The following is a 27,606-nucleotide window of genomic DNA, read 5'->3' on the forward strand; positions in this document are numbered from 1 at the left end:
GAAGTCCTCCTGGGGCTTACTGGGTGCGCAGAGAGGTGCCCAGCGCTCCAACTGCCTCTTGGCAGTTGTGGCTCTCAGCTGGATCTGGGCTGGGATGCAGCTTCTTTCTGGAAGGAGGAATTTAGAATCCAGTCCAGGTGCTGCTGCAGGAGGTGCCGGGAGGTCCATCCTGTTGTTCACCCCTTCTTGCCTTTGGTGTCAATTATTTGGATAATTGCTAAACCCACAGTGTAGTGAAATTACTATAGATTGACTGAAAGATTTGGGAGGGAAGACCCTGGCTAATTTGTATGGGATAGAAATCAAATTGTAAACCTTATGATTTAATAGCTATAGCTAGACGTCTAGCTGCTAATGATGTGATCCAGAACAGGGTTTGCTTAACCATGTGGTTTGCTTAACCATGTGGTTTGCTTAAGCCACTCTCTGGTGTTTGCAATCCAAGGCATTTGAACCAGTGGTCCTCTGCATGGTAGATGGTTTACAGTCACTGCCAGAAAACTGTAGTTATTTCTTTATATCACAGATCTGGGAGGCAGTATAGTGATGGGCAACAATTGCTCTTGGGTCACATGGCTTGATTTGAATCCCACTAGCTGTATGATCTTGGGCAAGGATCTTAACTGCTGTCGACCAAAGTTAAGGCTGTTGAGGCAGAAATTGATAAAGGCTTATTGAAAGCCAAATTTGAAGATTGAATGGGGAAGACACACCAACAAAGTTGGGTGTGTTCCAAAGTCTATTACAAGTTGCAATGCTTTTATAAGAAAGTTGAGGAATGGGAAGGGGACTCCTCATGTTGGAGTTGTCTTTTTTCATTGGAGGGACAATATAGAGTTTACAGTCGTTGGCTATGGATGACAACATACAGGCTAAAATGTTTTCTGCATATGCACAAGACAATCAGTGAAACGTCATGATTTAGAAACAAATCAGTATCCTTTTCAGTGCCAGTAGTTTATGTATTAATTAGTACATCAACAGTCTGAGGAACTCATGATAAGATTTGAAAGATTCACAGTAAGATTCTTTCCTCAAGTATAGGATGTAAAACATGAATCATAAGACCTTCTCCAGGTAGTTAAAACATAGTTTATTCTTTTAAGTATAGGGATGCATGACTTAACTAGTGCCTAGCATGGCCTTAGGTCCTGTTTATAAGTTGGTATCTTACTGCCACAGCATCCATTCTGTCAGTCTTATGATCTCTATTTTAACATTAATGCTTGTTAGTTGTTGTGTCTAAACTGCAAAAGGGTATTAGTGAGGCATGTTCGACCTCTCACCCATTATGGCTGAGAACTCAGTTTCTAAGGTTTCTGGGGCCCCCTTGGCCAAGAGGGGGTCCATTCAGTCAGCTGTGGTGGGGCTTAGGAGGTTATTTTTAGTTTATACCCCCCTATAACTCCCTTTCCTTAGATGTTCAGTGGAGAAATGATAGTGAGGATTTAATAAGATAACTCATATAAAATTCTTAAAACAGTGCCCGCACACAGTGTCAGAACTTAGTAAACATTGGTTACTGTCATTGTTAGGACAAATTTGAAAGCTAAATTTCTGACATTTTAAATGTAAAAAACGAGTATTTATTTGCATATACTTATGTTACCATTCTAGATTTCTAACATTTAAAATGCTTTTGGCATTTTATTGTAAAAATAGGACATGCTTAATTGTAGTAACTGGGAAACTGCCAATATGTAGAGAAGAAAATGATAATCATCTGTTATCCCTAACTCCCCACTTTTCCCCATAAGAAAAGCTGTTCAATTTTGGTGTTTACAACATTTTTATCTCTGCAACTAAAAAACGACATACTTTTGGAATCTTGCGTGTTGCTTGTAACTTGTGTATTTATTCAGTAAGTAATATATTTGGGCCTGATGATGGGTTATGGTTGTAACCTTTCATATTAGCGTTGGGAAGAATCTCTAGCGGATGTGTGCTCTGAAAGATCAGCAGCTTATTCACCGCGTGGATTTGGCTTCTGGGATTCTCCCATCAAGACCAAATCCTATGGTTATTCAGTCACTCATCCCCAGCTCCTGCAGCAATAACAAACAACACAGCTTTGCAGTCTGGGATGATGGCAGAGGAAATGGGAGATCGTGAGGGGCCTTGGGCAGGCGGGGTGAGTCGGGTGAAGCAGATTTCCAAGCCTGCCCGTGTACATGTGTGTGCGTCTGTGATTGTGTGGGTGTGTGACAGTGGAGGGGAGCCAGGAGCGAGAGGAGAGGACAGGAGATCGTACAGGACACCTGAGAGTCAGAGGCCCGAGGGGGCTGGGACTCATGTCGAGGTCGGGGAAGGATGTAAAACCCGGACGGACATCAGTGTAGGCCGCACCTGCTGAGAGGCCAGAGCTGCCTCCTTGAGAGTGAAGTTGTTTACAGACAAGAGAAGAGATCTTGGTGGACACATCTCTGCTAGCCGCGAATCCCGAAGGGTCAGCAGAGCCTAGAAAGGTAAGTGGGGGTGGGCAGCACCCCCGGAGGGGCCTGCGAGGCCCAGGGGCGGAAGGGAGCGGGCAGTGCCCGCACTGGGCAGGGGTAAAACCCTCTCGAGAGTTGGCTCGGACGCGTTTCCCGCGTCCTTCCTCTTGAGGGCCCAGTACCCAGGTGGCTCCTCGTTGTGGCGTCACAGAACAGCTGACTAAAGTGATGGATTTCAGGGGCCAGCGACGGCGAGGTCCAGGTCAGAGAGCCGGTGGGCAGCCAGGCACGGAACCCACCCAGGCCCTGCCCAGTCCCCGCCCCCTCCCTTCCCGAGCAGTGATTGGCCGAGGCGGCCCCTCGTTGCTATGACGGCACCCGAGTGCTGCCACTGGCTCCACCTCGTCCCTTCCGCCCCGCCCCTCCGTATTCCCGGGCGGTGATTGGTCAAGGTGCCCTTCCCGTTGCTATGACAGTACGCAAAGGCTGCCAGTGGCTCCTCCCGCGCCGTCCGCATCGCCTGTCCCCATTCCCCATCTTTCGGACCGGGAGGGAGGCGGGGCCGGCCGCGTCTCCATGGCGACGCGGGACGCGGCGGTGGAGGCGGTTGCTACCCACCTGCTAGAAGCGCTGCGGCTGGGATCCAGGCTGGGTCGAGACCATGTCGGACCTGGGCTCGGAGGAGTTGGAGGAGGAAGGAGAGAATGATATTGGGGTGAGAGCTCCTGGTGAGAAGGGGCTTCCCAGGGTGCGCAGCGGCGGCGGAACCTCGAGGTTGGGTTTGGAGAGTGAGGAGGCGCAGAAACCAGAGGTCTGAGCCACAGCTCCCGAGGATCCCCGGCAGGGACGAGGGCCACGCCAGACACACCTGCGTGCGTCCTGGAAGTTGATGGTGAAAAGTGAAACGCTGTGACGTCTGGTTACCACATCCCGCCTCGTTGTTCCCCCACCCCCATCCTGCCTCCCATTAAAGGCAAAGATTTCCCAGCAGAAGGCTTTGGAAGTTTCCTCCTCCCTGTGTTAATTCCCATCGAGGCAGTTTTCTTGGATGAGCAGATGATCCCACGCTGCCATGCTGCCCTTGAATAAGTCATTTCTGTAGCTGAGATTTGCTCCCCCGGCATTTAGATGCATGGAGGATAGTTGCTCCCTGGCAGCCTCCAAGAAATGCTGAGGAGGCCCTGGGCTCAGGAGAGGGTTCCTGAAGATATTACCTTATAGGCCTATCCTCACGTGTGCTTTCTTCAGTCCCCATCTGAGCTGACCCAGGTCTTTGGAGTTATTTCCTGACTTAGGCAGCAGAGAGGAGAAAGAGCTGCACATCCAGCCTGTGAGCTGGGTTCTGTGTGGGAATATTTCTACTACAGTAGTTCCTCCCTACTCCAGAGGGTGACCGCTCCATGGCTGACAGGTAGGGAACCTCAGAGGCTGTGGTCTGCATGCACAGTACAGAGTTGAGGTACTTTCAGAATTAACTGAAAAATCTAGCGACTCTGCAGTGGTGCTGTCAGTGCCTGCCCAGACCTTTTTGCTAGCTCTGGGCACTCATCTCCCAGCTTCCGCCTGACTTGCTACTCAAGCTGGCACCTCTGTGCACTGGAACTACATGCCCTGTATGGAGAGCCAGAAGTGCCTGAAATTCACATCCGGCCAGACAGCCAGTAGCTAGTGCAAGAAGCAGGACAAAGTCTGAAGTGCAATTGATGCCACCAGAGTCCCTGTTGGATTAGGCCAAGTCTGGGACTTCACCTGCAATGGCATCCTTCCTTAGCTGCCTGCCCTTTCATGTCTACTTCCCTGCCCTCTTTACTACTTTCTCCCAGGAGAGCACTTAAAAAAATCAGGCCAGGCGCGGTGGCTCACACCTGTAATCCTAGCACTTTGGGAGGCCGAGGTGGGCGGATTGCCTGAGCTGAGGAGTTTGAGACCAGCCTGGGCAATACGGTGAAACCCTGTCTCTACTAAAATACAAAAAATTAGCCGGGCATGGTGGTGGGCACCTGTAATCCCAGCTACTCGGGAGGCTGAGGCAGGATAATGGCTTGAACCCGGGAGGCAGAAGTTGCAGTGAGCCGAGATCGCGCCACTGCACTCCAGCCTGGGCGACAGAGCGAGACTCCGTCTCAAAAAAAAAAAAAAAAAAAAAATCACTTGTTCAGGGTCTGCTTCTAGGTGAACCCAACCTGCAACACTTGCCCAGCAAGCTTTCTAGTTTGTCTCCTCAAATGGCCCCACTGATTTGTAACTTTTTAGTGCCTATAATTTTTAGGTTCAGGTCACATTTGGGGTCATTTTAAAGGATTTCTGTCTTATTCAGCCACCCCAGCGGCTCAGTGTTGGATGTATTGGGAAGCCTCTTTAATGGAAGGAGGGGACTTTTGTACATTTTGATGTAAACTAACCCTGAAACAAATCTGTAAGGTCACAGATTTTTACCTTATATTCTAGGCAGGTATTAGTGGGCCAAACAGTGCTAGAAAAGGGCAAGAATTGCACAGATGTTTATTTCTGAAGTCCTCAATGTAGTGTGTGTCAGTACTTGTGTTATAATAAGTCTATATACATCCAATTCCATTTTTTAATTTTAATTTTTAATAAATTTTATTATGTATATTTAAGAAATACAGTGTGATGTTATGAGATACCCATGTTAAATCATTACTGGATGCTTTCAGCATTTTATTATTTACTATATTCACTCTATACCCACGTATTAGGTGCTAAGGAATGTTTATTTTCTGAAGGATAGGAAAATTGCAAGCTTCGATCACATTTTTTATTGATTTACTTTTAAGATAGACACACAATTGAGCTGGCATGGTGGCTCATACCTGTAATTCCAGCACTTTGGGAGGCCAAGGTGGGAGGATCGCTTGAGTCCAGGAGTTTGAGACCAGCCAGGGCAATATAGTGAGACCTTGTCTCTACAAAAAAATTTTAAAATTAGCTGGGAATGGTGGTGCATGCCTGTAGTCTCAGCTACTCAGGAGTCTGAGGTGGGAGGATCACTTGAGCCTGGGAGGCGGAGGTTGCAGTGAGCTGAGATTGTGCCACTGCACTCTAGCCTTGGCAACAGAGTGAGGCCCTGTCTCAAAAACAAAAACAAAAACCAACCACAGATAGATACGTAATTATTGCAGCATTGGGTCATGAGTATTTGAACCTTAAGTCTCTTGCTAGGGGTTTTAAAAATAAGATAAACTTAATCGACAAGGGAGCCCTGTGTACTCCTCAGTGCCCTCCAACCTGTCCCTTCCATCGGAAATTCCTTGCAGGGCAAAGGTCTCTTCAGGCCACACCCCGCCCCAGGGATCATTTGAGGGAAGAGTTGCTTCTCTCAGGGCATTTGCCTTTGAAATCCTGGATTACCGAAGGAAGCAAACGGGGAGGTATTTGTGTGGACTTGAACTGTTCTACCCGCATGTGCTATTTCAAGCATGTTCCTACTAAGAACACAGCTTAGAGTATCTAGCATTTTTCACAAATTGGTTAACCTTGCTTACAGGGTAAAAGATTATCACGATGAATTGCAAGCTCTGTGTTGGAGGGAGGGAATGAGGCTTCCGCCCTGGACATGTGCTGAGGTGTGGCCTTGGACCAGTGCCTCATCCAGCCCAGGCATGGTTACCTACCTCAACTTTAAGGTGGGAAAGGTGGGACAATTGAGTATAGTGCCGGGGGTTTAGCATAGTGGGATGACTTAAGGGTATGATATTTACAAAATGCCTAGCACCTGGTTAGCGCTTAATGAATGGTACCTGTAACTGTGTCAATTTTCATTACCCAGGAATATGAGGGGGGTCGGAATGAGGCAGGCGAAAGGCACGGACATGGGAGGGCACGGCTACCCAACGGGGACACCTACGAAGGCAGCTACGAATTCGGTAAAAGACATGGCCAGGTCAGAACCGTTGACTTGACTGGATGGTTTTCTCTATTTAATGCTCTGTTAGCAAATGCTACATTCAGCAACGATATGAATGATTTAATCCATGTGTTTCAGGGGATCTACAAATTTAAAAATGGTGCTCAATATATCGGAGAATATGTTAGCAATAAAAAGCATGGTCAAGGCACGTTTATATATCCAGATGGATCCAGATATGAAGGTAAAATGTTATCACTAAGCAGATTTTCGTGTTACAGAAGTTTGTTTTTCTTTCTTTGTGATTGAACTTGTCTGTGAATACTGACATGTATGAGAAAGCTTAAAGTGCTCCAGATTACTCATTCAACGAACACAGATTGTGTTACTATATTCACAGGGTTGATGCAGAAATGTGAAAGCCTTGTAATTAATTAACTCACTAATGAATCTGTAGTGGGAAATCCATCCCTATGGCCAGCACGTCCATGTCCTGGGAGCAGACAAAAGGGAGGCTGCTGGGTGGACGCAGGCCTCGGAGCTGGTGGACCCACGGCTTCAGCTGCTCTGCGGCATTCATCTTCCTGAGCCTGTCTTTGCATTTTCCATTTCTGACCAACCCCGCATCTGACGGATGTGTTATTTCTTTAGATCGAGTGTTTCCTTACATCAGGGCTTCCTGTCTGGGAGTCTTCCTGCCTTGTTAAACTGACTTTTCCTATCTGTGCCATAATTCCTCACAGGCCAACGTTATGTTTGAGGAGGATTCTTTTTCCTTTATTTCCAAGAGCCTCCCTGCCACCCCTTGTGCCATTGTCACCTGGTGTGACCACAACATTAGTGATATCCCAAACCTGGGAAGGGGGACCAGCAGGGAGCATGTTGTGAGTCTTCAGAAAGTGTATATAAAATTCTGTGTTCTGGGCTTTTTGTTTTTTCCCCAGGAAGAAAGAAATTGTCTGGTTTTCTTCAGATTTCCGAAAAGATCTGTGACCCTAACCTTGGACTCTGGTGACAATAGGTGTAACCTTGCATAGGTGCCTTCACATCTCCTTGCCTCAGTTTCTCATCTGTAGCATGAAGATTCAATGGATAAATACAGGGAGACACCTGCAACCTTGCCTGATCCATAGTGAGCACTCAGTAACTGGGGCTAGGACTGTGATGTACCACTTGTGACAGCATCACTTCTTAGTGAGGAGGGCATATTCTTACAAAGTGCGAGCTATAGTTGCTTGCTTTGCTCCTAGATAAAATAAGAACCAGTAGGTGGTTCTTATTTTAATAGATGTCAGTGATGATTCTGTCCAATTCTGAGACCAAGATGGAGGGTGTTAATACCATCCATCCCTGTTAGATAGAATTTGTTTTGTTTTGTTTCGTAAATCCCAGAAGGCTTGCTCTATAAGAAGCACCATCTGCTTTTTAAATCAACTTTAAACAATTCAATTTGGGGCTTAATTTAATTCTTTCCAAGCCCTTATGGACCTAATCTCATCCTTGTCACTTTTGATTTTAGTGTAGATGTTGATACAATTTGAACAACACACACACGAAGATATTTAGAATAAGGGATTTAAGGAATTTTGAATATGAAGGTTAAAAAGGGGTAACTGTTTCTCTGACACCAAATGCATGGATTTTCCATGCTATGTACTTCTCCAGTCTTCTGTGGACACCAACTGAGTTTCCAATGATGCAACTCCATTCTGACACCACCCAGAGTTAGCACAGACCCCACAGGTTAAGGGCTCAGTTTCCAAGACTGCCCCAGTTCAGATGTCCACCTCAAGTTGTGGATCCCTAGGGTACCCACACTTCTATCTGACTCGGCTACAAATTGGGGGTTCCTACAACACCCTACTCAGGTTTGATATGTGCCATAGAGGCTCATAGGACTCGGGAAAACACTTTAATTAGGTTTACTATAAAGGATATTATAAAGAATATGGATGAACAGCCAGATGCAGAGGTACACAGGGCAAGGCCTGGAAGGTTCCCAAGCACAGGAGCTTCTGTCCCTGTGGAGGTGGAGTGCACCACCCTCCTGGCACGTGATACGTTTATCACCCCAGAAGCTCAACAAATCTTGCTCAAGAGTTTTTATAGAGTTTAATCTCCAGCCCCTTCCTTCTTCTTTCCCAGAGTTGGTGGGTGGGGCTGGAGGTTCCACCCTTCTTATCACTTGGTCTTTCTGGTGTTCAGTCCCATCTTGAGGCCATCCTGGGTCTCATTTGCATAAGTTCAGGTGTGGTCAAAAGAGTCGCATTTTGAATAACAAAAACATTTCTATCAGTCAGGAAATGTCAAGGGTTTTAGCAGCTCTGTGCTGGGAACCAAAAATAAAGACCAATATTTCTTATTATGCCACGCTAACATATAAAGCTCATCTGGTAATAGTTGGGATTTTTGATTCTCCAGATGGCTTTGTATCTTAAAGCGTGCAAGATTTAGCCACTACCCAGAGATTTCTTCTCTGACAAAAGCTTAAATAAGTATCTTACTTCATTAAGGCAGCAATGGAAACTGAGGTCAAAAGTTATAATATTAATTGTAACATAGTAAGCCAATACTCTTCCAATCACAAAATCTCAGTTAATGTATGGCTGAGTTATTCATAACAGTGTATCTTGGCTGTCTGCCATCACAATGGGCCAGAATGGTTTTGTGCAGGGCAATGTGTTCAACGTCAGGACCCTGCGGCATAAAGCCCAGTACCCTACCTGTCTCCCAGTTGGTCAGACAAGTCCAATTAGGGAGTCCAGGAACCAGCAGAGGCTACAGTGCTGCAGGACAGGAGTGGGGAGACGGTCCTGGGTGGCGGGTGACTTGGATACAGGCAGGAAGGCAAAGGTTTTTAGGGGTAGTGGGGGATGAGATGCCAGATGTTGGGGAGGCCTGGACCCCATGTACTGATGCTGAGGGTTGGGGGTGTAGGGCCAACTGAGGACTCTGAGGTTAAGGAGGAGAAAGAGCATCTCTATTCCCTGCTGGCCTTGTTGCCTGTCAAACAGAACTCATCAAAACAAAGAAGTTTAATAATGACATTGTGGAGAAACAAGAATGATATGGTAACTTGAAGCTGGGTTTTTTGGAAGCCCCCGAATGGCAGGAGCTGGAAAAAATGAGCACTTGACTATTGGGATGCTTGTGGAGAAGAGAGTGTGGTGTTAGAATCAGACAGACTCCAATTTTCATTTCAGTCTTGCTACCCACCAGCTGTGGGACCTTGGGCAATGCATGCAGTCTCTCTGCTTTTCAGGTTCTGCATCTGTAAAACCATATTTCAGCTCTTACACATACCAAATGCTGTGGCAAGTGCATGGAACCCTGCCCAGGGTCTGACACTGAGTGTTTCCCCATAAGTGTGGGCTCTTTCTCTCCTGTGTTTGGCTGACCCAGCAGTTTAGGGAGCCAACTTGGCAAGACCATGGGCCAGCATGGCAAGCCAGTGACCAACCAGCATTTGAGGTGGGAGGAGCATCTTGGAGAGCTTCTCATTTAAAATTGTCTTCAATCCCAAGTGCCAGACAAACTGCTTTACCCAAGGAGCACCTGCTCCACACCAACCAACTGACCCACCATCCAGCCGATCAAACAGCCAACCAATCAACCAACCAGCCAACTGACTAGCCAACCAAGCAACCAATCAACCAACCAATTAACCAACCAACTGTCTAACCAACCAGCCAATTAGCCAACCAGCCAACCAACCAACCAACCAACCAGCCAACCAGCCAACCAAACAGCTAACCAATAAAGAAATCAGTCAACTGACTAGCCAACCAACCAAACAACCAATGAACCAGCCAACCAAACAGCCAGCCAATCAACCAACCAGCCAACTGACTAGCCAACCACCCAGCCAACCAATTAACTACCCAACCAACCAGTTAACCAACCAGCCAGGCAACCAACCAACCAATCGGTTAGCCAACTAACCAACCAGCCAACCAACCAACCAACCAGTTAACCAATCAATTAACCAACCAACCAGTTAACCAACCAATTAACCAACCAACCAACCAACCATCTGGGAGTTACTCCTGAAAAGAAATATAGTTGGAAAAAACCTCAGTTGACAAGGTCAAGAATTATCAGAAAGTATAGGATTGGGGTAGAAAGACTTTAAAAAAAATTAAGTGCAAATTTAAAGCTACAATAATAAAGTTTACAAACGTCATTCACCTCAAAAAAGGAAACTTGACTTATAGCTGTTAGAGATGTGCCTCAGCAGGTGACTTTTATCTGAATTACCTTCTCTATTTGTGCAGGGTCCCTGTGGTGGCATTACAAAATGCTGGGCAGAGCCTCTTAACAGGTTTTTTAAGTAGATTGGGACTTTAAAAAATTTTGCTCACAGTCCTCATGGTGTGAAATTTAGTGTCTTTTGCAACTTAACTGTTCTCTTTTATTTTAGAAATTTTTCTGCAAAATATGTAATATATTTTTCTCACCATGACACCCTGGAGACCCTCTGACATGGCCAAGAGAGGAGGGATGTAATAATTTTGTCATGATGTTTTGTTGGGAAGAAACCAAATGATGTACCTGTTTCAGCTGAGGTCTCTATACCCCAGGGCTGTGCTGGAACCCCCTCATAATAGCTCACAAAAACCCATTCTGTGCATCTCTTCCCAGCTCCATGTGTAGCTTGAAATTGGCTACGGTGTGAGTATTTACACGACAGAAATTGGCAAATGCCACAAATCCAGGCACATCACTGCCCCTTAAGACCCAGACAAATCCCTCTAGGTATTTGCACATCCTCATGGTTAATTTAGGTTCAGGGACCTGAAGTATTTTTTACTGAATTATCTCAATTTGGGGATCTTCATCTCTTTTGTTCATGTTGTTCCTGTCACACATCACATCATGGGACCTAGTCCTCTTCCTTAATTGTTAGCAGTTGCCACCTTCCCTCTCTCCATGAATTTTTGGTAAGCCTGCTCTTTTCTGAGTGACTACCCACTTTTTGAAATTGTGCCATGTAGCTTTTTGTGCTGCCTTCCCTGTCCTCGGCTGCTGCTCAGGTGCCAACAGTCCATCCCCAGGCTGGTGCTGGCGCCCTGGGGACATGCACTGTCCTTTGTACAGCTGTTCGTTCATCTCACAAAGTGCCCAGGACATTGTAGGTGCTGAGTAAATACTGGAATGATTGAGGAAATAAATATGTAGAAATTCCTTCTGTAGAAAAATTTTGGGGTTTTTCACATAAACAAATATTACTTGAATAATTAGCATTTTCTTAGCCTATTGGGTATTCTTTATCTTCACGTGGAAGTGGGTCCAGTTTTTGTGTAAGCCAGAAGCTTATGTAAGTTTTGAGAACCCTCTTTAAAAAAAAGAAAATATAAAGTTGGTATAAAAGTGAATTTTCATTTGTAATGATAAATCAAAATAAGTTAAAAATTTAAAAATACCGCAAACATCACAGAATCTAAGTAGCCTGAGTTTTAATGTCTGACATTAAAACTAGAATAACTTTTCTCTACCTTTGTTAGCTAATACTCTTTGAATGCTTCTCCATATGGCAACCATTTTGTAATGTTTTCTATAGAGAGAATAGAAATATAATTCCTTCTTTTTCTCTTTGATCAACAAATTGATCAACATTTGCTTTTTATTATTCATAGTCCCCAAAATATCATTTAGCTTAATGACTTGGTGTAATATGCACATTTTTAAGAGCTGTCACCTTTGGGAGACCTCTGTTAAGTTTCTTTCCTAAGTGAGCTGTAAGATTTGAGGACGTTTTGAGTTTTCTAGTGCAGGGATTCATACTGTGGTTGACAAAAGTAGTTTGCAGTTGTCCACATCATGGAGTGGTATCTGAATTTTATGATATCCTTGCCAATTTCAGTACTGCCTACCAAGCCTATAAGGACTCAGCAGAAGCCTGTATGGAGGTGAGGAGGTGAGGGAAGAGTTCAAACAGAGGCATGGGTCAGCCATGGCATGGCACCAGCGGATGGAGCTGGTGTGCAGCTGCGGTTAGGGTGGCATATTGGAGTCAGATGATTGGGTGGGAGATAGACTGAAATGCTGGCAGGTGGCTGAGGATAGAGGGTCAAGGCCTGGAGTTGTTGCTGGATCTCTAAACATTTGCAAGGTAAATGAAGTGGTGTTAGGATCACTGGCAATGGGTCAGACAACCTTGGTTTGTCTCCCTCCTCGTTGCGTCTTCGTGGTGCCTCTGACTAACCTGTGAAATGTGCTTGTCAGTACATGCAGGTGGCTGTGGCCCACATCCATACACCTCACTCTGTACCCCGTGAACTCCTGACTCAGCCCTCCCTTAGGCCACTCTCCACCGTGGTTCAGCGCCTACGCCATCTGGCACAAAAGGAAGGAGTGGAGGGATGTCAGAGTGGAAACAGACAGCAGCCTTGGTCGGTGCTGTTAAAAATCTCTCTTCTGCAGGATTTCCTGAGCAGAAGGGGCCTGTGTGTGCTTGGGGACCCGAATGTAGCTTCATTTGCTTCACAACACATCTGCCTCTGCCATGGTTAACAATTTGAAGACATGGTACAGGGCATTGATCCCTTCTTCTCACCTGGGCTTGCCTTTGTGTTGTTCCTTTCAGGAGAGTGGGCAAATGACCTGAGGCACGGCCATGGCGTATACTACTACATCAATAATGACACCTACACCGGAGAGTGGTTTGCTCACCAAAGGTTCGGTTTCTGTCTTGAGTCTTCCGGGATTTGCTTATGTAATGAGAACACGATGTCTGCAAATTGTTTACACTTAGGAAGGATCAGAATCATAACAAAAGCCCAGTTACCAACTCTCTCAGGCAGGTCCAATCTTTCTATGGCTTTGAGGCAAGGATGCCTTTCTGTGCAGGTGCAGACTCAAGTAACTGACATCTGCACCTCAGTTGGGGCAGAGCACGTGAGTCTTTCACCCAAGAGCCCCAGGGAGTGGAGGGCACAGAAGAGCCACTGGGGGACCTGAGCCACAGCTCCCACTAGCTCTGCCTCTTCCCTGGGGAAAGCAGCTGACACACAGGAGGCTTGTCTCTGTCCAGCCGGCCTGTCCTCTGTGCCTCTGGCAATGTCCTGTACTTGGGGCACACTGAGCAGGGGGCACCTTCTGACTGGACACAGATACAGAAGCTACATCGCTTGTGAGCCTGCAACAGCCTGGGCCCCCCTCAATGTCAATGTCTGTGTTTTAAACCTGGGAGATTTTTCACCATGCTGGAATGAAATACCATGTTCCCCTTGTCTGAACCAGGCACGGGCAAGGCACCTATTTATACGCGGAGACGGGCAGTAAGTATGTTGGCACCTGGGTGAACGGACAGCAGGAGGGCGCGGCCGAGCTCATTCACCTGAACCACAGGTACCAGGGCAAGTTTCTGAACAAAAATGTAAGTCCATGGGAAGTGACATTTGCCAATGAAGTATAAAATAACCCCCTCTGGCAGCCTGTGCAAATGTGTGACCAGAGAATACCAAAAACTCAGAGAAAACTGAGTCCAGCCTATTCAAATGTGGGGAACAAGACAGCTGTGCCATTTGCTGAGCCTCTGAGCACACAGAGCACAGAATTGGGGCGAGGGAGGGATTGGCCCGTTTCTCTGGGTCTCAGTACAAACTCCCAGTGTCTTTCAGCGGGACCTGTTGCATTGTTAGATAACACAAGAGGGCATCTGAACCTCTTGTGTGTATTCCTTCTCATCGGTAAATCAGATACCAAATATCTATTTCCTGCAATTGAGCATGGGGTGTTTGGGTTTTGTTTCCCTGGAAGGGGAGGTGTGACATCCCTGGGGAGGAAGACCCCCAGCTCCCTCCTCATGCTACAGGCCAGCCTGCACGCTCCTAGTTGTGGTGGGAATTAAGGCTGCCAAGGGCCTGGCCCTGGGTCTGGAGGCTTGCCAGCTTCTAGCATCCACGGTGGGCCGTTTCTGTTTGGAAGACTTGGTGGTTCCTCTTGTTCTTGTTGTACAGAGAAACCTTGAATAATTCAGAAGCTAATACGCAGGCCATCATGGTAGCTTTGATCAGGGGTTGAGCAGAAACTTTCCTTGAAGAGAGAATTTGCTGAGCAAATTGATGGTGTTAGAAGTTGACAGAGGGAATGTTTAGCTGATTTAATGAAGTCTCTTCAGACTCTCTTAGAACCCAGTTTTCGTTTACATATAATTCATGCCCTAACCACAGATTTTACTTTTAGTCTTCATTAAAAGAGCACATTCCCCTCAAACCCATACATTGTTCATATAATTCCCAGCAAACTTTCTGTGGGTCTTTTTGGAGGAGATGGGAAGGTGGTTGCAGAGGAAGAGAATTTGATGAAAATGAATCTGGAAGAATCAATCAGCTTGTCCAACCTAAACCAGTCTGAAAAATCAGGGTAAAAATGGAGGCTTTGTTTTGCTAGTTAGTAAAAAACTTTAAATTATACAAATAATACACAAGTACATTCCAATTGTAAAGCATTTATACACTAGGATCCTGCCCCACCACCCTGGGCCCAATCCTTCCACACTATTTCTGTGTGTCATATAAGCACATTCTAATACAGTCATCTGACACAGAATTATTGTTTGGGGGTTTTAATTACATAATTAGGATCATACTGTGTCAGGATACAAAAATATACATAAAGGTACATCTTTGTCATTTTGCACATTTGGGACTATTATGTAGGTCAGATAATGGAATTGTGAAACCTTTGAGGATTGGCATTTAGAATCACAATCGGTAGTCCCATTTTCCTAAAAAGTGGTGTCAGTTTATACTCTTGCCAAGAGAATATGAGTCTCTTTATCATATATTCTCATCGACATTGGATATTCTCAGTCTTTAATGTTGTTTTTGTTTTTTTCCAATCTTATGGGTAAAAAATGTCATCTCATTGTTTTAATGTGTACTTCCCTGATTACTAGTGAGGTCAAACATCTTGTCACACGTTTATTGCTGGTTTATGTTTCTTCCTCAGAAAATTCCCTGTACGTGTTCTTGTGGACAAGTTATCAATACTACAAAGCTTCAATAATTAAAACAGTGTGATACCAGGATACACACACACACACACACACACACACACCAATGAAGCAAATTAGAAAGTCTGGAGATAGTTCTCAGTACATAAAATAATTTCACACACAATAAGGATGTCAAATTAACAAAGGGGTGATGGGAGGAGCCAAGACATAGTGCTAGGAACACTTGATAATTATTTGGGAGGAAAATAATAGTTTTGCCTTCACACAGATGAAGATACTTTCTAGAAGAAGTAAAGATTTAAATGTACCCTAGGAAATACAGAAAAAAATGTAGATGAATATTAACCTTGAAATGTGGAAAGAGAACTTTCTAAACAGAAATAGAAAGGAAAAACCAATAGGTTTAGCTTTATAAAAATAACTTCTTATAGATTAGAAAATGTTGTAAGGAAAATCTAAGAGATGACTGTTCAATGAGGAGAGAACATTTGCAACATTTAATATACAAAGTGTTTTATCAATCAATGTGATTTAAATGGCTAAAAATCTTGAAAAAAATGCAGGCTTACTAACAACTGAAATGAAGTGAATTAAAATTGTGAGACCCCGTTGTTTTATATAAAAAAACATGTAAAAATAGAACATTTTTACACTCCTAAAATCAAGAGTTTGAGGATCTGGGACTCTTTAAGTGCAGTTGTGGGAATGAAATGATTAGAGCCTCATCTAATCAAAACACATGTATGCTTTTGTCCAGAAATTCTGAGAATTTAAGGATGGTATCAAAAGCGTACATAAAGTTTTAACTTAGAGTACGTTTACTGCAGTGTTCTTTGTACAAAAAAAAAAAATCAGTATCCCAAATACCAACAATAGTAACTAAGTAATATAGGTTGCAATGCATAGATGAAATAAAATACCAGGTGGCAACTGGTATTAGGAAAGAATATTCGTAAATATGGGAAGTAGTTCATGCCATATTTCTCAGTAAAAATAGAGTATGAGTTAGTATGTACAATTATGATCAGATTTTTATTTAACAATGTATACTAGAAGCAAAGTTACAAAGAATGCATCAAAATATTAGCAGTAGTTCCATCTCTAGCTAGTTTGCCTATGGATACTGATTCACTGAGGTTTTCTGAAAATGAATACATCACTTTTATAAAAAAGTAAAATGTGGTTGAAGTTTTCAAAAGTAAACAAAACAGGGAATATAAGTCCCAATTCCATTAGCCACGAGTTCACAAAAGCATTCCTTAATCCATGTTACACTTTACCCAATTTTGTGATTTGAGGTGGGTATTGTGGTGGTGACATTTGTATTTTGTCTTTTCTGCTGGGTGTTGACACTTAAGAATGGTTTCTCTTTACTCCTAGCCTGTTGGCCCTGGGAAGTATGTATTTGATGTTGGGTGTGAACAACATGGTGAATATCGTTTAACAGATACGGTAAGTTGCAGAGCACGTATGGTTTTTTTACATTAACAGGCAAGTAGCTGCTCAAAAATATTGATCCTGCAAGGTTGGAGGTGATTCGCCTAAAAGTTATGCCAACTCTTAGGAACTTTCACATTTTCGTTTTTCCTTATTTGCATGTGTTAGTACAGAACTAAACTGCCAGAAGCAAACAATATCATTTCCCAGTTATTGCAGAACTCTAGACTTTGTTGATAGATACCGTTTTTGTCCATAGAAACCAATCCTGGCCGGGCACAATGGCTCACGCCTGTAATCCCAGCACTTTGGGAGGCCAAAGCGGTGGATTGCTTTAGGTCAGGAGTTCGAGACCAGACTGGCCAACATGATGAATCCCTGTCTCCACTAAAAATACAAAAATTAGCTGGGCATGGTGGTGCGCGCCTGTAATCCCAGCTACTCAGGAGGCGGAGGCAGGAGAATCGCTTGAACCTGGATGGCGGAGTTTGCAGTGAGCCAAGATCACGCCACTGCACTCCAGCTTGGGCGACAGAGTGAAACTGTGTCTCAAAAATGAACAAACAAACAACAAATAAAAAACTAATCCTGAGTGGGAGGGTTCTAGACAGTGTTAGGTCCCAGAAGTGAAAACTGAATCTGTAACTGGTGTTGCCACAGTTTGTCCAATGACTGTTAGCATGTCCAGTGTGCGGCATGCTCCTCTGAAAGTGCCGTTGGTAAGTCTTTCTCTCGTTTTTTCCTTTCCAATATCTAACATTAATATTAACACTACATTGACATTCCCTGGTTAATAGTAAAGCTAGTCAGCTAATATTGCCATTATAAGGCATCGAGATACGTGTATGTATGTTGAGGTGGGAATATCTGTGTTCCTATTCCTCTCATTATTAATGTCTGACCAATCCCTGTAGATAATTAGCAATTCAGTAACATTTCCTGACCCTGGTACTGGTTTTGATCCTTTTGACTTATTTGTTTAGCTGAGGTCATTCTCACTGTAAGAAGTTTTGAGTTTTATTTAAGGAGGAGCGTGAACCTGGCAGACACGCGTGGAATCATGCTTTTGTTTGTTTTTTGGTCTCTGAAGTTGTTGAGGTGTCCCTTCCTAGTGAGTTAAGAATATATTATTGTACACAAACTCTCCCATATCTGCATACTTTCTTTCTGAAGAAAGCTAGGGAACAGCTTGTTTGGGTCTACCATCACATCAGTGCCCTTTCAACCTGGGTTAGTCCTTTTTGTGCTGCTATAAAGGAATTCCTGAAGCTGGGTAGATTATAAAGAAGAGAGGTTTATTTGGTTCACAGTTCTGCAGGCTGTACAAGAAGAATGGCACCCGCAACTGCCTGGCCTCTGGTGAGGCCTCAGGAAGCTTCCACTCATGATGGAAGGTGAAGGGGAGCTGGCACCATAGCTCAAAAGAGGAGGAAAAGAGGGGAGGAGGTGCCAGGTATTTTTTTTTTTTAACAACCAGTTCTCGTGTGAACTAATGAGCAAGAACTCACTCATCACCACAGGGAAGGCACCAAACCACTCATGAGGGATCCGCCCCCATGACCCAAACGCCTCCCACCAGGCCCCACCTCCAACCCTGGGGGTCACATTTCAACATGCGATTTGAAGGGGGCAAACACCCAAACTATGTCACAACCTGAGCCAAGTCACCTTGTTTTGTTTTTTTGTTGCTGTGTCCCTCGTCAACCCCTTGGCATCACCCAGAGGCCCTGCTTTAAACCGACTCCTCGTCACCTTGGGCTCAGCTGTGACGCTGGGGAAAGCCACCCTTGGTCACAGGAGGTAGAAGCCACACTGTAGGGAGCTTGGAAGGCTGCGGGAGATGCTGTGCATGAGGGCCTGTCCCGCATCTGCTCCGTGCTACCCACTGCTGTCTCTACCTAATGCTCCATCCTTTCACTCCAAGGGCCTTGGCCTTGAATCCTAAGTCTAAACTCATCACTAATTTTTCAATTCAATGCTCTTCAATGCTCTCCAGACAGGTTTTTTTTTTTTTTTTTTTTTTTTTTGAGATAGAGTTTCGCTCTTGTTGCCCAGGCTGGAGTGCAATGGTGCAATCTCGGCTCACCACAAACTCCGCCTCCCGGGTTCAAGCGATTCTCCTGCCTCAGCCTCCTGAGTAGCTGGGATTACAGGCATGTGCCACCACGCCCGGCTAATTTTGTATTTTTAGTAGAGACGGGGTTTCTCCATACTGGTCAGGCTGGTCTCAAACTTTCGACCTCAGATGATCCACCTGCCTCAGCCTCCCAAAGTGGTGGGATTATAGGCGTGAGCCACTGCGCCTAGCCCTCCAGACAGTTTTTTTAACTTTTCTCATTTTTCTTCCTAGAGTCGGTTAGATTCTAAAACCGAAGGGAGTCTTTGAATCTTTATCCCTTAACCTCCCATGATCAAGTGACTGTCCATGCTCCGTTGCTGCCTCCCGAGTGGCCAGAGTCTGGACATCCCAGGGCTCTCGGCCCTGACCTCGGCCACCCTCTTTTCCTGATTCCTGCTCCTGCAATATTCTACTTTCTGCACATCACTCTGGCCACAGTTATTTAGTTTCCCCAAACAGCCCGTGGTTGCTCATGGTCCGCCTTCTTGGCTGACCAGAATCCTGTGTGGCCTCACAGTGATCTGTCTTCTTTGCCTCTTCTTCTCCTGCTTTGCTCCAGCTAAAAGGAACCACTGGCTAGGGGCACATCCCTAGCAAACCAGAAAACGAAATGGCCGAAATGCTTGATTTTGTTGCTAAGTATGAGGCCCTACCTCCTCTAAGCATGGATTCTTCATGGACCGCAGGGTGCTCTAGTCTGGGTGGAAGGCAGCTTCCTATAAGTCATCTGCATCTAACAAAACATAGAGACATTTGACATACCGTCCTCCCCCGAGGTTCCACTCCATTTTTGTGTGTATGTGTGTGTGTAACCTCCTACACACATAGTCAGAAGCCTAAGAAAGACAGTCTGCTTTAGGATTCGATTGTGACAGGGAGGTATTTAGTATTTTGCTGGGATTTCCACGGGGTTGGACACCTCTCACCTGTTCCCTGAAGGAACCTATTGGTTAAATTGATACATTGTCAGCACTGGTAATAACTTTAGGTTTACTGGTGATTGAGCAAGTTTTTACATTTGTGTAGTGATAAAAATAAAGCCCATCTTATTAAGTGCTTTGCAGCTTTAGACTCTACTGGAAAAAGTTCCTAGAAGTCAGTATTTCAGGATGATGAGGAGAAGGTAGAAAGAGCACCAGTAACATCTAAGGGAGAATTACTGATATCAGCCCCAAGTCCTGCTGCTGTTTAGGAAAAACCACCCATGAAATAATGCAGCAACAATCTGAGGGCTTTGTGGAAGGCCTCCCACTATGCTGTGGGGATGGAGTAGGATGGTGGTGGAACAGAAGAGCCTCCGTGTTCTCTTTCCCTAGTAAGGGGAATGTATCCCCTCTAGAGTAGGGGTTGCCAAGCTGCAGCCCGTGGCTCACTCCCTGTTTCTTTTTAAATTATGGTTTTATATGTACGTTTATAGAGTTTGAAATTTGCCATTTTAAAGCATGCTTTCAGTGGCATTCAGTACATTCAGTGTTGTGCAACTGTGAGAACGATGCATTTCTGGAGCTTGTCCGTTATCCCAGACAGAAACTCTGTACCTATTAAGCAACAACTCCCCATTCGACCTCCCCCAGCCCTTGACAGCTGTTAATCTACTTTCTTTCTCTATGAATTTGCCTATTCTAGATGTTGCATATAAATGAATTCATTCTGTATTTGTCCTTTTGTGTCTGGCTTCTTTCATTTAGCATGACGTTTTCAAGGTTCTTGCTTATCCATTCGTCTGTTGATGGACAATTGAGTTGCTTCCACATTTTAGCTATTATGAATAATGCTGCAGTGAACATTGGTGTGCAAGCATCTGTTCGAATCTCTATTTTCAGTTCCTTTGGTTATATACCAAGGAGTGGAATCGCTGGGTCATATGGTGATGCTGTTTCGCTTTTTGAAGAACTGCCAAATGTTTTCTACAGTAGCTGCAGCATTTTACATTCCCACCAGCAATGTAAGAGGGTTCCACCCCTTGGTTTTATACATAAAGTGGAGTGTGCTTCCCAAACTTGTGCTGTCAGCTTCACCTGGGAATCTGTTAGGAATGCAGCTTATTGGACGCTATCCCAGACCTGCGGAATCTGAAACTCTGGGGGTGGGGCTAGCAATCTGTCTTGTAATGCTTTCTGGGTGATTCTGATCTAAGTCAAGTTTGAGGACCCTGTCCTGCAGATTGGTGTCACCCTTCATGGGTGGCCATACTCGAACACTCTGAGACCAAAATAGAGAGTAATTGATTTACCAGTGACTCAGTGGAAGAGGCAGGTGTCTGCCCCTGTCTGTCACCGGTATTATCACTATGTGGCAGTGAGGTGTTCCATAACGATAGTGCTGATGCTCAGATCTTTGGAATTTTGTGATAGTCACAAAACTGAGAAGCAGGCAAAGATGCTTGGCAAAATTGGCAATGTTGGCTGCTCACCATTGTTGGAATTGTACATTTTTTATTACAAAGTGTTCCACATTCAGACTTGATGAACTCTCATTCTGCTTTCCTTGAATTTTATTTTTCCCCATAATCCTTGACATTAGAGCTTTCGTGTTTATGCAAATCCATATCCTATGGACATCTTAGGAACCTCTTAGGCCTAAGTCTAAAACAAATGACTGTTTCTTTTATTATTTATATAAAGAATAATATAAATAATTATGTTTCTACTAAGCTCAATAGACATATAGTTATATAATATAAGAATTTTTTATATTAGAGTTGCACAATGTGGCAGAACAATTGAAAAGACCACTTACTCCTGGTCACTCAGTTCTGGTCACTTAGTCCTGGCCATGTCTTAGCTATTGCAGGCGACTGTGACATGCTCATCTGAAAGCCTTTTATGGTGCCCATTATAAAGCTCGCTGGCCCAGCATTGCTCTGGAGACCTTAGTTCTCACCCTGGCTCTTTCAAGATCCGTTCTCAACCCTGAGATTATACCACGGATAGTCGGCAACTGGTCTGATTCCTCAGTGACGTCCTAAAAAGGCTGAAACACAAGCCAAAACCTGTCTTTCAAAACTTGTCCTTCCTCACTCACTTTTAATATTCCAGACCAAGATTTCACAAATGTTGGTAAATGTACATTTTTGCACTTAAAATAGGAAAGACGAGAAGAGGAAGAGGACGAAGAATTAGTAACTGTTGTTCCAAAATGGAAAGCTACCAAAATCACTGAATTGGCCCTGTGGACACCAACTCTCCCCAAAGAGCCCACCTCTACGGATGGACCTGGCCAAGAGGCTCCAGGAGCTGAGGGTGAGGGGCAGCCCCAGGCTGTGGGGTGGAGGGGGCAGAGGGTGTGGGGCAGCCCCGGGCTGTGGGGTGGAGGGGGCAGAGAGTGTGGGGCAGCCCCGGGCTGTGGGGTGGAGGGGGCAGAGAGTGTGGGGCAGCCCCGGGCTGTGGGGTGGAGGGGGCAGAGGGTGTGGGGCAGCCCCAGGCTGTGGGACACAGGGTGTGGGGCATCCCCAGGCTGTGGGATGGAGGGTGTGGGGCACCCCCAGGCTGTGGGACGATGGGTATGGGGCGTCCCTGGGCTGTGGGATGGAGGGTGTGGGGCGCCTTTGGGCTGTGGGAGTTGTGGACATCCTGTTTTCAGGCCAGGTGTGGTTGGACTCTCTGAAAATCAGATGCTGGGTCAGTTGAGTGTGCGGGATGTTATCAGGGAGAGCCTTTGGGGTTGGAGGACGCTCCCGGGGACCGGAGGGGAGAGGAAAGAAACAGGGTTGACTGGACAGAGGCGGAGGCGTGGCCTCCACAACCTTGCTTCATTCCGTGGGGAGCACTGTGGCATCTCGGGGACCTTTATCCCCTCACCTAGGTCAGTGAGTGAATGTGGGTGTGACCCCGGGCTGGCACTGACAGCAGCTGGGGGGACTGTCCTTCCCTGAAGAAGGGTCCGCATGGCGCCTCCATGTCCAACCCAGTGGTCCAGTGGGGAAAGTTGAAGGTGGCTACCCCGGGTGAGATCCCTTCCATGGCAAGCGGAGGAAAGCCAAGTCCGACTGGCATCCGTGAAAGAATACTCATGCTGCTAAGAATTTCTTGGCTCACGTCACTGGGAAGCTCCGGGACAGCCCCCCAGAATGGCCGGGCAGCCTCTGCCCTCTGTCCCAGCTCTCCTCTGTGCTGGCTCCCTGGCCGGCCGGGCAGCCTCCACCCTCTCTGCCAGTTCTCCTCTGCGCTGGCTCCTCTGGCTGGCAGGGCAGCCTCGGCCCTCTGTCCCAGCTCTTCTCTGTGCTGGCTCCTCTGGCTGGCACTCTCAGGAACCCCAGGCGACTTCTCTTTCTCAAGAGTCTCATCAACACCCTCAGGAATGAAAGTTATCAGACTACCTGCTCCCATCCCCAAGCCACTGACTGCAGTGGGGCCTGGGCTGCTCCCCTGGCCAGGCCTGGGCTGGGCTGGGTGGATGTTGAGATGGGGAACACGAGGTGCTGCCAGTGGGAGGTGGAGGGTGGGGGCACGACAGCCCAGGGGATAGCTGCCCTGCACAGGTCTGCAAGCTCCATTGTTCCCAGGAACTCAGGCTTCTGTCCTGTGTTTTATCTCAGGTGCAGGAGAACCTAGGGAGGAAGCCCAGGCTCTGCTGGAGGGCTTTGAGGGTGAGAGGGACATGAGGCCTGGAGATGAAGATGCAGACGTCCTCCGGGAGGACAGCCAGGAGTATGACCAGGAGCAGTTCCACTATGACATGGACGATGGTGAGGTCCCTGCGCAGGGAAGTGGGGCGAGGGCCCGCACACAGGGGCCACGAACAGTGGGATTCCCCTTCCCTCCACCAAGACCTGCCTTCAGCTGGGCCCCAGGGACTCGGGGAAGGCTTAGGGGGCTCCCTGTGAGCGCTCACTGGAGCCATCTCAGAACATTGCTCCCTCGCAGGCCGTCCTGCAAGCCTGGCTGCAGTGGGAACAGCCTGGGTGTGCAGCAGTGCCCATGCTCACTGTCACAAGAGGACCGCCCCAGGCTAGAGAGCCCCGTTAGACATGCAGAGCCTGGCTTTCTTTTCTTGGGTGATTTTTTTTTTTTTTTTTTTTTGAGATGGAGTCTTACTCTGTCACCCGGGCTGGAGTACAGTGGTGCGATCTTGGCTCGCTGCAACCTCCACCTCCCTGGTTCAAGCAATTCCCCTGCCTCAGCCTCCCAAGTAGCTGAGATTACAGGTGCATGCCAACATGCCCGGCTAATTTTTTTGTATTTTTAGTAGAGACAGGGTTTCACCGTGTTGGACAGACTGGTCTCGAACTCCTGACCTCACATAGTATGCCCGCCTCGGCCTCCCAAAGTGCTGGGACTTGCATGATTTTTAGCAGGGCTGACTCACAGGAGTATGGTTTAAGACTAGTGGTGTCGGGAACTAGCTTTTTTTCAATGGGTTTGGATGTAAGATTAATCTAGAAACTTCTGCCTCTGACAGCTCATAGGGCAGGGATTTGACCTCAGTTCTGACTGACTGAAGCTTCAGGTTCCTGGAATCTTTAAAAATCTTTCCCCAAGTGCTTGTGGGCACTTGCAGAAAGCCCGGAGAGAGGACTCTCTTCCCTTAACGCACTTTTCACATCTGACTGAAAGAGGGTGTCATGGTTGTGAGGGAAAGGGCCATCTGGGAACAGCCTGGGCACGGCGGCCTCAGGCACGGGGTCTGCAGTCCCATCCACTTAGTTTGTCTCTGTTGTAAATTAAGAATATACTTCCCATTCCTTTGAAAATAATACCTGAAATAATGAAATCACATAAAGCAGTTTTCTCTTAGACGCTTGAAGCACGCATAGACTTTCGTGATCGGTAATTCCCCTGAGCGCTGTAGCAATGCACCCAGTGATGCAGTGCTGAGGTGGAACGTGGGGTCAGGTGGAAACCTGGCTTTACAAGTGAGCATCGTCTCTGCTTCTCTGACTTGCACAGGGTGGACAGAGTGAGCCTGGTAGGTAGGGAGTCCACAGGATTCTGTTAGGACTGAGTGGCTAGAGTATGCACTGTGTTACAGCAGCATCCAGGTGTGCCCACAGATGTCAGTCCTTAGTCGCTGTGGAGGGGGAGACACTGGGTTTGATAGGCAGTGTGGAAGTGAGGGGCTGGGCTCTTGCCCTCCAGCACCTAATGGGAAGCTGGAATAAAGGATTCAGTGAGTTCCCTGCAGTGATAGGGACGTGTTACTAGGTACCCAGGAGAGGTGATAACTCTGGGGCAGGACCAGGAAACTCCAGGTTAGCTGGGAGGTAGGTGGCAAGGAATGGGTGAAACCAGGCAGGAAATTCCAGGCAGAGAGCAGAGTCTGACAGCAGAAGAGTGTGGGGGTGGGGAGGTGGCCCCTTTCCCTTGGAACCGGGTGGCCTTTGGACTTGATCCTGAGCCCGGTAGGCGGGACCTCTGGGGGCTGTGGGGATTGCCTGTGTCAGGCTTGCTCTCTGAGCTTCTCTGGGGCAATGAGGATGGGTGCCGTGGAGCCAGGCAAGGCAGGAGGCCCCAGAAACTTTGGTAGAGGAAATAACGGAGGGGATGGAGCAGGAGGAATCCTGAAAACCGGACTGGGAGAGATGGGGCCGAGTGGATGATGCCCAGTACCAGCGGGCGTATGAGACTGTGGGTTCATGTACCAGCCTTGGACAGAGGGAACACCCCCTTAACTCAGTGGTTTTGGGGCTCCAGGGGACATTTGGCAATGTCTGGAGACTTCGGAGGCTGGTGAGGGAGGTGCTGCTGGCATCTTCCTGGGTGGAGGCTGGGGACGGTGCTGAATACCCTGCAGGGCACAGGACAGCCCCCAGCAAAGGGTCACCCAGGCCACAGTGTCAGGAGGGCCCTAAGTGAAAAGGGAGTAATACAAAATAGGCTTAGTCGGCAGAACATTTATCAAAATAATGCAAGTTCAGCATGTATTCATCATGAATCCCACATTACATTGGACATTTACCCTGCTAATTTCTTCTTTAATATACCCAACAGTGAAAGTTATAGAGTTTAATTAATAATAAAAAATAACTCTACCTTTCACAAAACATTTAAATATAGCATCTTATAAGAATGTGGCAAATTTCTTTTTTCTTTTTTTTTTTTTTTTTGAGATGGAGTCTTGCTCTGTTGCTCAAGCTGGAGTGCAATGGCATGACCTCAGTTCACTGAAACCTCTGCCACCGGGTTCAAGCGATTCTCTTGCCTCAGTCTCCCAAGTAACTGGGTTGACAGGCATGCACCACCATGCCCAGCTAATTTTTGTATTTTTAGTAGAGATGGAGTTTCACCATGTTGGCCGGGCTGGTCTTGAACTCCTGACCTCAAGTGATCCACCCGCCTTGGCCTCCCAAAATGCTGGGATTACAGGCGTGAGCCACTGCACCTGGCCTGCTTTTCTTTTAACTAACAGCCAAGCAATTACATGTTTTATCCACAAAGCTGGCTGTTTTGGACAGGTGTGCAGGCATAAGAGAATTACTGATGTTACATGGATAGTCTTGTCTTAGCATTTACTTTGAGTATTTTGCTTATTTTATTTCTGGTACCAAAAGAAAAAACTGTTGAAGTGCGTATGAGATAAAATTTAACATTCCATTTTTGACTGATGAATATTCAATAGTTATAATAATTCTTATTTGGCAAAAGATCTGTTAGTGAATAAAGACTTTAAAAATAGAACAGGCCGGGCGCGGTGGCTCAAGCCTGTAATCTCAGCACTTTGGGAGGCCGAGGTGGGCGGATTACGAGGTCAGGAGATCGAGACCATCCTGGCTAACATGGTGAAACCCCGTCTCTACTAAAAATACAAAAAATTAGCTGGGCGTGGTGGCAGGCGCCTGTAGTCCCAGCTACTCGGGAGGCTGAGGCAGGAGAATGGCGTGAACCCGGGAGGCGGAGCTTGCAGTGAGCCGAGATCGCGCCACTGCACTCCAGCCTGGGGGACAGAGCAAGACTCCGTCTCAAAAAAATAAAAAATAAAAAATAAATAAAAATAGAACAAAGTAAATATGAGATATAGTCATGTTTCTCTTTTCTTTTCAGGAAACATTAATTCTGAAGAAGAAACTAGGCAGTCAGACCTCCAGGACTGAGATGAAGTGAGCCGAGAGGAGATCGTATCATAAGAATGCTTCTGTCATTAGCCTGGTGCGGTGCTGCGTGTATCTAGTTCCAGCTACTTGAGAGGCTGAGGCAGGAGGATTGCTTGAGTCTGGAAACTGGCAGTTGCAGTGAGCTGAGATTGCACCACTGCACTCCAGCCTGGGTGACAGAGCAAGACCCTGTCTCAAAAAATAAACAAAAACAAAACGCTTCTGTCAGTTAACAATCTTTATTAGAGGGTTTTTAGTCTTTCTTTCTCAGCTGTGTGTTAAGTTGGTTGACAATTGCAAATAAACCTCTTTATTATCCTTTTTTCTGAAATAGCCTCTGCTTCAAGTTCTGTAAACTGAAGGTTACCAGGTGGTTTTGCCATGGTTTTTCAGTGGCGTCTTCTTCTCCTCGGATAGAGAAAACTAACTCTGCGGGAGATGGTGAATGGAAGTTTGGCTTCTGGCTGAGCTAGGAGAGCAATTCTGTACCCAAACCTCTCTCTCAGATTTCCCACAAGGGAGGTAGAAAGCGCTTAGAACACGAGGATTGCTGTGTGCAATGCTCTTCGAATGCAGTGTGATGGGTACATGGCCGGCTTGGGTAGGAGACCGCCCGCTGCCCCACAGGGCTCCCTCCCACTCCTTCGCCTCTCCGTGTGGAGCCCAGGCCCACTGTGGGGGCCCTGCAGGTGGCTGGGGAGAAGGGCCGCCCGCAGGCCAGGCTTTGGCCTGTTTTGTAGACGCTTCGGTTTCTTAGTGTGC

General features: G+C 46.4%; 1 protein-coding gene and 2 long non-coding RNA genes across 4 annotated transcripts; 2 read left to right on the forward strand and 1 right to left on the reverse strand.

Annotated features, from left to right (window-relative positions):
• Nucleotides 1-1,833: 1,833 nt before the first annotated feature.
• LOC129483045 (uncharacterized) lies at nucleotides 1,834-2,719 on the reverse strand. The gene is made up of 2 exons (XR_008657880.2): nucleotides 2,615-2,719; nucleotides 1,834-2,457 (listed from the first exon to the last, which is right to left on the reverse strand). It is a non-coding gene; the product is annotated as an uncharacterized lncRNA (long non-coding RNA).
• Nucleotides 2,720-2,847: 128 nt separating this feature from the next.
• On the forward strand, nucleotides 2,848-27,175 carry RSPH1 (radial spoke head component 1). Of its 2 annotated transcripts, XM_055279827.2 has the most exons (9): nucleotides 2,848-3,147; nucleotides 6,220-6,333; nucleotides 6,436-6,541; nucleotides 12,884-12,974; nucleotides 13,540-13,675; nucleotides 16,640-16,711; nucleotides 21,904-22,057; nucleotides 23,353-23,502; nucleotides 26,795-27,175. In XM_055279827.2, exons 1-9 carry the CDS (start codon nucleotides 3,094-3,096, stop codon nucleotides 26,842-26,844), a joined length of 927 nt encoding a protein of 308 aa, XP_055135802.1. In that variant the 5' UTR covers nucleotides 2,848-3,093; the 3' UTR covers nucleotides 26,845-27,175. The 2 variants fall into 2 exon arrangements, with proteins under 2 accessions (XP_055135802.1, XP_055135803.1); XM_055279828.2 differs by lacking the exon at nucleotides 6,220-6,333 and having other exon boundaries at nucleotides 2,940-3,147.
• LOC134736825 (uncharacterized) lies at nucleotides 7,209-10,480 on the forward strand. The gene is made up of 2 exons (XR_010121181.1): nucleotides 7,209-7,334; nucleotides 9,822-10,480. It is a non-coding gene; the product is annotated as an uncharacterized lncRNA (long non-coding RNA).
• Nucleotides 27,176-27,606: the final 431 nt, after the last annotated feature.

The sequence above is a fragment of the Symphalangus syndactylus genome, chromosome 5 (assembly GCF_028878055.3).
Source record: "Symphalangus syndactylus isolate Jambi chromosome 5, NHGRI_mSymSyn1-v2.1_pri, whole genome shotgun sequence".
Lineage (NCBI taxonomy): Eukaryota > Metazoa > Chordata > Mammalia > Primates > Hylobatidae > Symphalangus > Symphalangus syndactylus.